At 42.3% G+C, this 12,806-nt stretch overlaps 1 protein-coding gene across 4 annotated transcripts in view; it reads left to right on the forward strand.

Moving 5' to 3' along the window:
* Positions 1-737: 737 nt before the first annotated feature.
* The window catches only part of AGFG1 (ArfGAP with FG repeats 1), a 35,608-nt gene continuing 23,539 nt past the window's right edge, over positions 738-12,806 (forward strand). For 2 of the 4 annotated variants that reach the window (XM_056499267.1, XM_056499269.1), the window contains exons 1-2: positions 738-1,229; positions 9,988-10,081. In XM_056499267.1, coding sequence (XP_056355242.1) covers positions 1,063-1,229; positions 9,988-10,081 — 261 coding nt within the window. In that variant the 5' untranslated portion in view covers positions 738-1,062. Of the gene's footprint in view, positions 1,234-9,987; positions 10,082-12,806 lie in introns of all 4 variants that reach the window. The other 2 variants (XM_056499268.1, XM_056499270.1) reach the window with 2 other exon arrangements.

A 12,806-nucleotide genomic window follows, 5' to 3' on the forward strand; every position in this document is an offset into this window, starting at 1 on the left:
CTCTGCTCTGTCCCCTGATGGGGGAACGGCCAGCCGGGCACCAAACTCCCAAAGGCAAACTGTGCATTTCTCACCTCTGTCCCAAAAAAGCCAGACCCCGCGGGGGTGTTTCCCCACAAATCCGCTGCCTGCTGCCGTCCGCGCTGACGATCCCCAGGGAACTGCCACCGGCCCGTCCCGCGGGTCGCCCCCGCCGCCAGGAGCCCGGAGCCGGGCTGGGAGCGGAGAGCCGCCGCTCTCGCCACGCTCCTGACTGGGTTTCCAGACTTTTGGGACACACAGAGGGGCAGCGGCAGGCCTGGGCGGGGACGAGCAGGTGGTCACTGTTTCACGGAGCGATTCCCGCTCTCCCCAGCCGGTCCGAGCCCGCTGCCCACCAGGGGCTGTGGGCGGCGGGGACTGCCTGGCGCTCACCCCGTGCTGTGAGGGGAACAGCCCGCCGCAAGCGCCCCGCTCAGCTGGGAGGCGATCCCCTCCTCACGGAGAGGTCTAACGGCCCTCACTTTTTATTGATGTTTTTCCATCGGGATTCCCCACAGCACTGGCCGCCGGCCCTCTCTCCCCGCCCCGCCGGGTCACGCGGGGTGACTCGGCCCGCGGGAGGCGCCGCCCCGGGCCGGGGTCGCGGCGCGAGGGGAGGGAGGGGATGCAGTGCGTCCTCCCCCGCGATAGGGGGCGCTGCAGCCGGCGGGCGCGCAGGGCTCCGCCGTCGCCGCCATCTCCTCGCTGAGCTCATAAAGGTGTCGCGCAGGTTCCGCCCGGGCTCGTCATTCCGCCGCCCCGGGCCCGGTGCCGCCGCCGCCGCCGCGCTTCCCCCGAGCCGCGGCCTCCGTCCGCTCCCTCCTTTTCGGGGCCGCCGCTCCGCGTCAGGGGCCACCGCGCTCCCGCACCGGCCCGCCGGCAGGCGCCGGTTGTGCCCTCCCCGCCCCTTCCTCCCCTGTCTTCCCCTCACCCCCCCGCCCGCCCGGCCCCTCTCCCGCCGGCCGAGCCCCGGAGCGCCGCCGCCGCCGGGGTGTGAGCGGGGCCCGGCGCCGTGCCGGGCCGTCCCTCGCCGGCGGGGCCATGGCCGCGAGCGCTAAGCGGAAGCAGGAGGAGAAGCACCTGAAGCTGCTGCGGGAGATGAGCAGCCTCCCGCCCAACCGCAAGTGCTTCGACTGCGACCAGCGGGGCCCCACCTACACCGACATGACCGTGGGCAGCTTCGTGTGCACCTCCTGCTCCGGCATCCTGTGAGTGAGTGCGGGCGGGGACCGCCGGCTCCATCCCCCCGGCACCGGTGACCTCCGCCCCCGGCCGCCGCGGGACGCGTCCGCAGGGCGGCGGCGGCCGGGCGGTGCAGCCCCGCCGCGGGTCTCGCTGCGCCGCCGCTCCCCTGCGCTCGCCCTTCCTGCTGCCGGCTGGGCCACGTCGTAGGGCGGCGGGCGGGGGGCTCGCCCAGGGAGGGAAGGGGAGGAGGCCGTCGGGAGGCTTTCTCGGGCGCGTTCGCTGGAAATCCCCGTCGGAGCCCCCGGTGCGGAGGTGACGGCCGCTGGCGGTGTGCGGGGCTGGGGCGCATGGCAGCCCCGCGGCCCGGGGTGATCCTGGGGAGATCTCTCCGGCACGTAGGGGGAGCGCGCACGGAGCGCCACCGCCCCACGGACGTGTCGGAGGGGTGGTTAGTGAAACAAGTGTGCGACAATACTTGTGTCGAGGGAAGGGGCACGTGGCTGAGCAGTTCACTGTCATGACAGCCTTAAAGATGTGGAGATACTAACCCTGTCGTGAATGCGTTTAAAGATATTACTTTTACGTTAAGTTAAACCACCAGCATAGCTTTATGTGCATCGAATTCTGCTTGGTGTAGCTTGTAAGATCAGTCCTTAAGCTCTGTCTCAGTCGATAAAGTCCAGCCCCAATGGCTTAAGAGACTTGATGAGAAAAGTAGAAGATGGATTTTTTCCTTACATCGACTGTTTCCTTCAAACTATATATATAAACCTTGGAAAGGGATTGGCTGTGATAAAGTGATTGCATTTTTCCTGTTCCTCATTCCTGTATGGACCTCCCCACTACTCCTCCCTTTTCCACCCATCCTCCCCAGAGATAGTGTCTATGAAACTATGAGTTGTGGTCAGTCAGTTGTGAATTTCAGTCACATATCCATAATTTGTGGGTGAGACCCCGCTGTCGTCAGTGCTGCTGTCTCCTTAGCTATATCTGTTTGCTTTTATATGATTCTGTAGCTAATAGTGCTATTGGAATGGAACGGAATCAAAGAGTAACCAAAGAAGTAATAAATAGTATGTCAAAGGATACAGATTGGTGTTTCTTAGTGTTTGAGTTCATTAAAGGGATTCAGGAGTCTGAACTAATTTCTATCCCCTTACTACCTCAAACAGCCCTTCCAGGTGAGGTCTGGTGTTGTAGAACAAAGTTGGTAATTATGTTGAAATGCAAAATAAAGCAAATATGTTAGTTCTTTACTGAATTTCCATGGAACAAACTGCCTTTTATATTAATAGACAGCTAATTATGTAGGCTTCTGAACAGACTTGCAAGTACAGAAAATACATTTAGGTTGTGAAATTGAAAAGAGTCTCTAGTTTTTCTCACATACATGCCACTCAATCAGCCAGCTCTGGCTATTGTTTGCTCTCTTTGCAAACTTATTTGTGCTGGCATGTGAAACTATTTTAAGCTACTGCATTGAGCTTATTTAATGGTTGCACATGTTCTTACTGGGTTAAACTGACAGCATGATAAAGCTGCACCATGAGAGTGTTTGTCTTTATTTTTCAGGCTTCTTAGCCTTAATAGACAAATATATTATGAATGTTGCTGAGATGCTTAGCGTGGGTTCAGAAGAGTCTGTTCCTTTTATCTATCTGTTGGCTGGGAGGTATGGACTACTAAAGTGCATAGTCCAATTTATAGCAACCAAAAGGATGTACAGCCAGCTCATAAGCAGGGGACAGCTGCCACTTGGTGTTAAGTTGACTATCATTTGTTTGATACCATGCTTAAAGGAGGAAGTCTATCTGCAAAAACATGGTTAATGTATTGGTATTCCAATAAAACACAATTTTCATTCTAAATATGCTGTGTTTTTGTCTTGCTGTAAAAAAGCAACCTCAAGCATGTTTGGTTCTTACAGTTAGTAACACCTACACTTACAGATGGAGTAAACGACTGGTAAGAGGACTTAAAGCTTCCCTCTAAAATAAATTTGGACTCTTTCATGTCAATTTGGAAAAACTTCCATAAACTATGTGTGCAGGATCATATGCATTGGTTAACACCTAGCAAGTAGGATGTTTCTGTTAGTGATGAGACTTGGTGTAGGTCACGTCTGTTTCATAACTAGAAACTTATTTTTAACGCTTCTGTCAGAACAGTCCTTCAAACAACTTATTTATTTCCAAATGCTTTTCACTGTAGAATTCCACAGTGTAGGGAAATTACTTGGAAACAAAACACATAATGGCAAATAGAGAAGTACTACTGCTTCTGTAGTTCTTAATGGCTGTTTGTGTTCTGCCTCACAGTACTTGCTTTACTGTAAGGTTTAATAATCTTGGTACTTTATCTTGTTTATATTCTTTGTGAAGGACTTGCATTGCTTCTTGTTTTAATTATTTTTTCCTAATCTAGTACAGGAAGTATTCTTGGAGTCAGGTAGACTGGTTTTTTCAAGTATGAAGTGCCCAATGCAAGATTAAAATACTGGTAGATTAAAGTCTCCTTCTGAAAGGTTTCTCAATTAATTAAAAGTGATTGCTAACATCAAAATCATCTTAAATAGGCATGTTATTCTGGATATAGTTAACTCTAAACTCCTCTTTAAAGTCTAAAACTGTAGTGTAACTTTTTTTACTAGTTTTCTGAAGTGTTTATTAATTCTCCTGGCAGGGGCTGTCTATTCACATCCAAAATCTTAATCCTGGATCCATCCTGAATTTCCCTAAAGTATTTCATGTGCATCAAAAGAGTGATGCTATGTATTACTAGATTTAGCTTTAAAAACCTACTATTCCATCTACTAGCTTGTTCATATGGTGCTAAGACCAAAGACAGAACTAATGGCTTTGCTAAAAAAATCTGTTTCTGACTTAAATGTTAAAGGTGAGTCTTGTCAAGTCAGAAGTGTGAATGACAGGAGGTTTTTTCCATAGTACCTAGAGTTTAAGTGACCAGAGCAGATCAGGTTTACTGGAGCAGAAGTTTTGCTGTGCAGAATGGTGCATGCAGGAGAAAGTTCATGCACAGGGATGTGAATTTGGTTCCTCTTAAAATACTTTCACTTCCCCCTGTGTTTAAATTCTTTGTGTGGGCAAAAGAAGTGTACTAGCATCACACAAGGTAATTCAACTTCTTGGTGTTATACCAAAATATAGGATATATGGAACAATCCACACAATCATTTCAGATTGCTCTGGAGGAGCAGTGTTCTCAGGTCAAGGATTACAGTCATACACCACGGTAAGATTTCTCTTTATTACAGCGAACTCACATCTCAGGAAATGTTGGCAGGGAGATTATTTTGGTTTGACAGAACTCCTTTCAAAGGATTCAAAGGATTATGTTGGTAGCTATGACTATTGTTTTCCTGGATGCTCCCATGTGGCCTGCTGACAGTGACATCCTTCCCTTTGTCTTATCAAATGCCTCTCTGCCTCGTATCTCAGCTGTCTGTGCATCTCTGCTTTCAAGTACTTCTGTAGCACTTGCAGTCAGCCCGCTCCCAACTTTGATAAAAAGAACATGTTTTTCAGTTCTCCAATGGAAAACATCCCTGTTTGAGTCCACTTGCACATGTTTTGTATTATATGGGTTTTTTTTTTATTTAATCTTGACTCTTTTTTGTATCTGCTGATGTGATAATTAAGGCTTTCTCTCACTCCTCTCTTAACTCCCTCCCAACTTACTTAGGAAGTCTCTTGTTCAGCAACAAGGAATGTTTAGAACATAATAGGTACTTTGAGAAATGCTAAAGCCCTTTTATTGCTATTTTTTTTACAACTGTTGGCCTTCTTCTGGCTGCATGTGATGCTCTTAGTTGAAATTTTAAATTTAAGATTTTCATGGGTAGGGGATTTCTGTATCAGCCAGATAGAAGTATTTGATGGCAGATAGATTAGTAACAAACTATAACATCTCTGTGTATTGGTGGCGAGTTATTGTTCTTTCCGTAGAGGAAGTTTAGCAGAAATTAAAATAGTGTAAATAAACAGTGCTACAGTGAAGGTGATTGTGTTAGCATGACTTTTCAGTCCTTTCTTTCTTTCGGAGCATGTTTGGAAAATGACTCTATGTGTTCTGTGTCTCTGTGTGTGTATATATATATATAAGGGTATTTTCTGTGTTACTATATTTCTTCTTTTCAGTTGCAGGGCAGGAGAGCAAAGGAAACGTCTCTATACCACAGTGAACACTGTGCAGTTCAGAAAGAATGTTTGGATATTTTTAAAGTAAAAACCTAAATTAACCTTAACTCTGGTTCAAAATGTGTGTATGAGTCTTCTGCTATTAAAAATAAATGAGCTTGTGAGATGGCGGCGGGTCTCCAGGGAGGTCTACAAGTATCAGGAATGGCCAGTGCTTTTTATATTCTTTTTTGCTAATTGCAGTAGCACAGAAATAATAACAAATGCTGTGACATTGGGTTTTCTGGTGCTTGTTTTCTGGACACCTGGAGATGTGGGGTGCTCTATGCTGGCTCGGTATTTGACTTGCCTCATTAACTTCCTGCTTTTTAGGGGGTCAGATTTTGCTGACTTAAACTCGAGATGGTGTTAAAATCCAGGGGACATTGGCAGTGTTGAGCAGCCGTCTGCCCACCATTCCTCCCACGTAAAGGACCCTCTCTTCTGCCAGACTTCACTCTTTACATTTTTCTCCCTTTCCAGCCCTGGCCTTTGCAGACAACTGCTCTGCCAACAATCACAAGTTCAACTATAATTTGCCACTAAATTATATTAGTAACAAATATCCACTGCTTGTTGACTGTGTTTTGAATGTTTAATATTTCAGTTGCCAGACTGCAGAATCCTGTGTCAGTGGCCTTAAAGCTTCCTTTGTTTGTGAGAGCACCAGTTTAACAATGCCCTCTGGAGAACAGAGGTCTCATGTTCTCTGGAGCTCCCCTACGCTGTGCTGTGGCTCAGTGAGGGTCAGTGGAGGAGAGTGTCTGGGCTGGAAGCTCTGGTCACAGTGCTCTTCCACAGCAGTGATCACAGCTGAGTGTGAAGAAGTTGGCAGTGATGAGTGGGATCTCTGTGTGGGATGTTCTAGCTGTGGTGTGCTGGATAAGTGCAGATGGCAGAATTGTCTTACTCTGTCATCTTTCCCCAGGGCCTCTTGGGAGGAGAGAGCTGCAGTTTGGTTTAAGTGCTGAGTTCGTGTTTGGTTCTGCCTTCCCTGGGAGCTCTGTTGTAGGGAAGGGAGTAACTGGTGCCTCTGCACGGGGGCAGGTTGTAAATACTTGTTCAGGGTCAATTTAAATTTAGGCATGGATAACTTGCACTAAGGGACTCTAATCCATCCTGTGCCCTGTTAAATTGGGAGTAGTGTAAAGCATTGGAACTGGTGAAACACTTGTCAGATATAAGGAAAGAAGCATTTTTCCTATGAAAAAGGAGGTTTATTAATTCCTCATAAGGGATAATTGCATTTGGCTGTCTACCAATAAGCTTCCCCCATATGTAGATGAGCTGTTTGTGAATCATTTGGGTCATTAAATAATATCTGTAGGTTAGGAAGGGTTGGTCCTTGAATCCTATTTCAAAAATCTCACAACTGCTCTCTTTTAGGGAAATTCCAGGCAATTCAGTTAGTTAGAAATTTAGTTAGAAATCATAAAAAAAAAATAGAGAGTTTGCTGTTCTAATGGTAGAATGAAAGCAATTTGTCTAAGGAAGATAAAGCATATGTTTGGGCTGTGTTGGTGTGCCGCTTATTGTCTCGAATTCCTTGTTCCGGGCTGACTTCTGAGGCTGCTTTAGCATAAGAGGAAGCTTTACATAGGATCCCTGCATCCTTTGCCATATTCAGTGGACATAAATACTTGAATGTACAGTATAGCAGCTTTTTAGTTTACTTTAGATTATGGCTTTTAAAGTTTTGTTCAGAATTTCCAGTCGTCCAGGACCACTGATGTGGTGCTATGCTCTCTTTCATCCTGCCAGACATCTGACATCTGATGATCTGATCTTTAAGGAGGGGGATGTCTTCCTTCTTTTAGCAGGATGGCACAAGACAAATGTGAATTCATCTTATCCCATGTGGATATAATGTGTATATCAGGAAACCTTATAAAACCTTATGAAACCTTATATATCTGAAGTCTTCACTGGAGAGAGAGGCATGGTGAGATTTAACAAAATCTTATCTAGGCCTCAACCACATTTAATATTGCTGCTTAATAGAGCTGAAGATATCAGTGTTTGCTGATGTAAATGCTCTGAAGAGCTCTGGAAGATCATTGTAGAGTAGGTGCATCTTAAAGAACTCGTGCAGTGCCCTGAAATTGCAAACATGGCAACAACAGAGCACTGAAACTGTACTTACTGCAAAAGGGGATTTCCAGCAGGAGCTAGTGGGAAAGTTGAGATATACTGCCTGTGCTGAGAAACATGTGAATGTGTTACTGAATAGCTCTGGCTTTTAAATAGTCATTAAATAGTTTACAACTGCGTAACTGTGCTGCTATTGTAATTACTAGGATGAGAGTAAGTTGAACAGACTAAAGCAGACAGAGCTGCTTTTATACTTGCTGTAAAAGCAAGGGGCAGTAATTGTCATATAACATTTGATGGAGCCAGATCTGTGTGAAATGTCAGGTGGATGTCAACTTTGTTTCTGTGCTGTCACTCAATATGTGATGCTACAAGTGCCATTATGAAATGTAATTACTTGCAGGCACAGACCAAGAAGGTGTTTCTCTTAAAACCCAAAAATAAGCAAAACCTAATCCTAGCACCAGCTCTGAGACAATGAATTTTAACTGCATAGAACTCGTACAGATTTGCTTTAAATTGCATCATCTTAAAATGAGTACTTACTTTAAAAAAATCTTAGATAATATTATAGTATTTTAACAAATGTGATTTGTGATGATACAGCTAGATGAAAGATGTTAAATTGGTAACTTTAATTAACCAAGAAATTTAAATATTTTGGGGGAAGATAGTTTAATCAACTACTTTAAAACCTCTCTCAGTGAAACTTCTTACCTTGTCAAGAACTGTGGAGTCCAATGTCAGCTGCTCCAATTTCAAACACTTGCTGAAGTAAATAGTATTCTGTAAAACTAATTTTTATATGCTTGTAGGTTGTAAATGACTTCTGCTTTTAATGTACTCAAAATAGCAAAAAAAAAAAAATTGTATTTATCCAAGTGTTAATCCAAGAGTGATTACCTCAAATTTGTTTTCACATGAAACTTAGGCTAAAATGTTACTGCTTAGTGTTTTAACCTGTATTTAACTTCTGATTAAAAATGTGGAGATCTTTTAACACAGGATCAGAATTGTCCTACAGGTACACTTGAATTTAGGTGTGAAGGTGAATTTGCAAGCTAAATGCACAACATTTTTGTGCATTTAGTATTTTTCCCATTAGACTTACTTGGAAAACTTGAAGTGCTAAAATTTTTCTGTCAAAGTTGAATATAGTGTTAATATTTGGAATATCAGATTTTTATCATGGGCTATTCTGATGGATAACAATTTAATTTATAGTTCATGTTCTTGGGATAATCACGGAGTTTAAAGAAAACAACCATTTGTCCTAAATTAGATATCAGTGTTGTTTTGGTTTTTTTTTATTCTTGAAAATAATCTGAACCAAATTTAGGTTTATAAGTGTAGGGACAAATACAAGCAGTACAGCTATCAGTTGCTTTGCTTAGTGATTTGTTAGGCCGATATTACATCCCTGGAATGCTTTTTGTGTGCTTTGATATCTCCTGGTTAATGTATATTAATTTTTTTTTTAAGACAGTATTTCAGAAATCCAGGCCTGATTAACCTCAGTGTTAAACTGGCCCCATGGTATTACCTGAGTGTCTCCACTGATGATGGGATGTTCTTGCATCCATTGGGCAAAGCACAGCTTGGGTTTGATTGGAAGTGTTTGTGGGCAAAAGCAGTAGTTAGCATGTATTTAAGAAGGAGTTTGAGAAGAAAGCAAGCTTTTTCTTACCCTGGTGCTGATGCTCAGCAGGTTTTCTCTGTGCTTGCAGGTTGTGACTGTACTGGGTTTGACAGTGCCAGACTGTGGCAGCACAAGTGCCTGGAGTTCTGCTGGCCCTGCTGCAGCAGCCTGGCGTGGATGTGAGTGAGAGTGGAGCCAGTCTGGGCTTAGGGCAGAGCTGCTCACGTTTGGAGCTGTGGCATTAGCAATGGTATCTCTCATTTGAGAGCATGCGAAAATCAGTGTCTTTTTGCTTTTGCTGTGGTTACTTCTGTAGTATTCAGGAAGAGGAGTAAGCCCTGTGAATGATGGAGCAAAAAGGAAACTAGAAAAAGATGCTGTAAGGAAACAGGAAATGTAGGTTAAAGAAAAAAGAAAAGGAAAAAGACTGAGCTGGGCAGTTTACCTTGAAGAAATCTACTTATTGTGTAGAAGTTGTAAAAAGAGATCAAAATGAGAAAGGAGTTGGAGGGAAACTACAACCAAGGAACCCAAGAGTGAGATACGAAAGGTAGAGGCAAGAGTGAAGCAAATTAGGATTTAAAAAAAAGAGTCTAATTTTGTTTTCTTTAGTTTGTATAGAAAGTGCTGGAGTAACTTTGTTTGAGCAATTGTGAATATTGTTCTGCTTTGTATACTGAGTGTTACTTTAAGAAAAGCTTGCACAGCCTTAAGTTGTATGGCAGTACCAAGAATGAGTGTGCTTTACAGAGATGGCTCCTGATTTTAAAACTGACTTGATTTCTAGCTGTAGCATTAAATGTGCTTTTAGGATGACAGATTTCCCAAATACTGAATGCTTCTTGCTTCTTTCAGGCGGGGCTTGAATCCACCCCACAGAGTGAAGTCAATTTCAATGACTACGTTCACACAACAGGAAATAGAATTTCTGCAGAAACATGGAAATGAAGTAAGTATTATTTGGAGAATAAAGTGGGCTTGGCACTTTAATACTAAAGTTGAAAACACTACTTTAAGAAAACTGAGGGGTTTTTGTTGGTTTTTTTTTTTGTTGGTTTTTTTTGGTTTTTTTTTTTGCAAAAACTAGACAGAAGTCTTTTGAAACCAACATCATTTGAACTGAGGCTTCTGAAGAGCTGTTTCATTGGGTAGCAGATCATCATAATGTTATTGCCCAACCCAGACAGTCCACATTCACATGATCATTATTTCTGAACTGGGTTTTCTTTTGATTTTGCATAAGGCAATATGCAGCCATGGTTTTTTTTTCCTGTAAGCTCAGAACTTGAAACTGACTGCAGTGGTATTTCCTGAAAGAATGTACTGTGACAAAAATAAATACAAAAATACAGCTTGTCATTGTATTTGTTCACACTTGGTGTCAGAAAGTCTTCTAGTAGTTTTAATAGCCTCCCTACTTAATAAAAGTATATTCATATTGAATGTTATTGAGAGAGGAAGGAAAGGGAGAAATTGTTATCTAGTGAGTGGATTGTGGCAGTTTTGAAGAGAAGTTCTAGCATACTGACTTTTTGTTCTTTTTAATAGAAACAAAAATATGAGGTAAATTGGATTGACTTTGTGGGAATACACAGAGCACTTAAGCCCTGGATGTGGCTATTGCTGACTTCAATTTGAGGGTGAAGTTTGTGTTTAATACCATGCTGTAGCCTTGAGGATTTTAGAGGCAGATTTTGCCTCTGTTCGAACTAGATAAGGTGCTGCTTCACATTGATTGTATCTGTATCTTGTTTAGTAGAACTATTGATTGTAGGCTAGGAGTGTTTTATTAGTGTGCTTTTGTGAAGCTTTCTGGGGATAAATCCCATCATTCAATAAAATGCTGATACTTAACTTTCTTAAAGTTGGTCTATTCATAACTGTCAGGTTGAAGAATGAAAACAGGAGTAGTAATTTCTTTTTCTGCCCTGGTAAATATGCATTATTTGTTGAAATGACTGTTGGTGGATGATTCTCTAGACAGAGCTAGAACAAGGCCTGAACTCTCCCAGACTTCATAAAATACTATTGATGGCTTAGATTGGTTGGGTTTTTAAAACTGTAGAGCATTGCATATGTGCGTGTATATGTATAGTGCATATTGCTGACTTTTTGCATAGGGAAATTTAATAAGTAGTCTTCTGTGGATTCACATAGAGTGTGTTGGAGGCTCTTTCCATAAGATTAGATTGTAAAGTCCAGCTTTGCTTTAAGCTTCACAAAGTGTGAAGGAAAATGTGTGTTTGTAGCTCCCTCCCGGCATTTGTTTTAATTTCATTTTTTGCTGAATTTTTGGGGTCTAGAGAGTGCTGTGAATTTGTTTTCACTGATCTGGAACCTTAAGTGATCTCTTCTCAACTGATTAGTGTGGTTGTCCTTCTCATCATAGCCATGACTAGTCTGCTAATCATAATGATTTAATTGATACATAATTTATTATAGGCATAAAAAAAATTGGCACACCTCTGCAATGCTATTCTGTTTCAAAAGTGGCGGTCTTTACACTTGTAGTACTCTAAGTAGAGAATTGTAATGATTTAAATGAGCTGCCTCATAAATGAAGATGTCCTTCTGAATTTAGTTTTAGGTTGTTGATTATTGCTTTAATTCTTAAGTAGAACTGAATAGATACTTGTAAGTGTCTATGGTAGATTTAAGGAGTGCTCAAATACTGAACATCAATGATTATTGCTTTAAACACTGTTGGAAGTTTAAAACTTAGTTAAATATGTTTTCACTGTGTTGTATTTTATATTGGATAGTTAAATAGGCATTTTGCTTTCTCTTGTTGGTATTGGACTTTGGAATACTTATCTGCAGATAAGATAATGTATTGGACAGAGGAAATTCATCTGACTTCACAAAAAGTGTTTTTTTGCTTAGCTTGCTGTTCAGCATAGGAGGCTCTTGTGTGTATAGGAAGAAAGGATATTTCCTAAAATAAGACTTTTCAAACATGGAATTGTCCTATGTTGTAATATCAACAGTAAAACAATTGTACAGTGATACAGATGAAAAGAAGCTCAGATTTTTGGCAATCTGTCATGTTTAGCTTCCAGTTTTTTGTAACTTTTAAAATATTTTCATTCCAACTTTTTTGTTCTAGTCTTTCTCCAACATGGCCAGGGCCTCTGTGATAACCTTTTTTGCTTCCAGATGAGTAGATCATGGTTGTACAATAGGGATCTTGTTCTGAATGCGAAGTAAAATAGCAAGAAAACTTCCATGGGATAAAGTAGTTGAGGTCCTGAGTTGTTCTTAGAGGAAGTAGTTTTCCACTCTCCTTCAAAGGGTATTTATAAGGTCAGTGTCTTGTGTGAGGTTCAAGTCCTTTAACAAAACAAAAAAAAAACCCCAGCCACTCAACCAAACAAAGAAAAATACCCAAAACACTCCCTAATATTTAAAATGCCAACTTTTCCCCAGTTGTTGTAAATGACTCTCTTTGTGGCACACATGGGTAAAATATTCAGTTACTGAAAGGTTTCTGCAAAGTAACTGCTTCAGGGGGAGATTATTCAGAGCAGCTCTTCCTTGGGTGAGACACCATCTTCTTCTCCATATTTACAGATTCTAAGAAATGTGAATAGCATTTCTGGCACAGGTAGCTTGAACGTTATTTTAAATGAGTTTTTACTGCTTTAAACAGAGTTTTTTAAATCCTTTTACGGATT

This window comes from Oenanthe melanoleuca, chromosome 9 (genome assembly GCF_029582105.1).
Source record: "Oenanthe melanoleuca isolate GR-GAL-2019-014 chromosome 9, OMel1.0, whole genome shotgun sequence".
NCBI lineage: Eukaryota > Metazoa > Chordata > Aves > Passeriformes > Muscicapidae > Oenanthe > Oenanthe melanoleuca.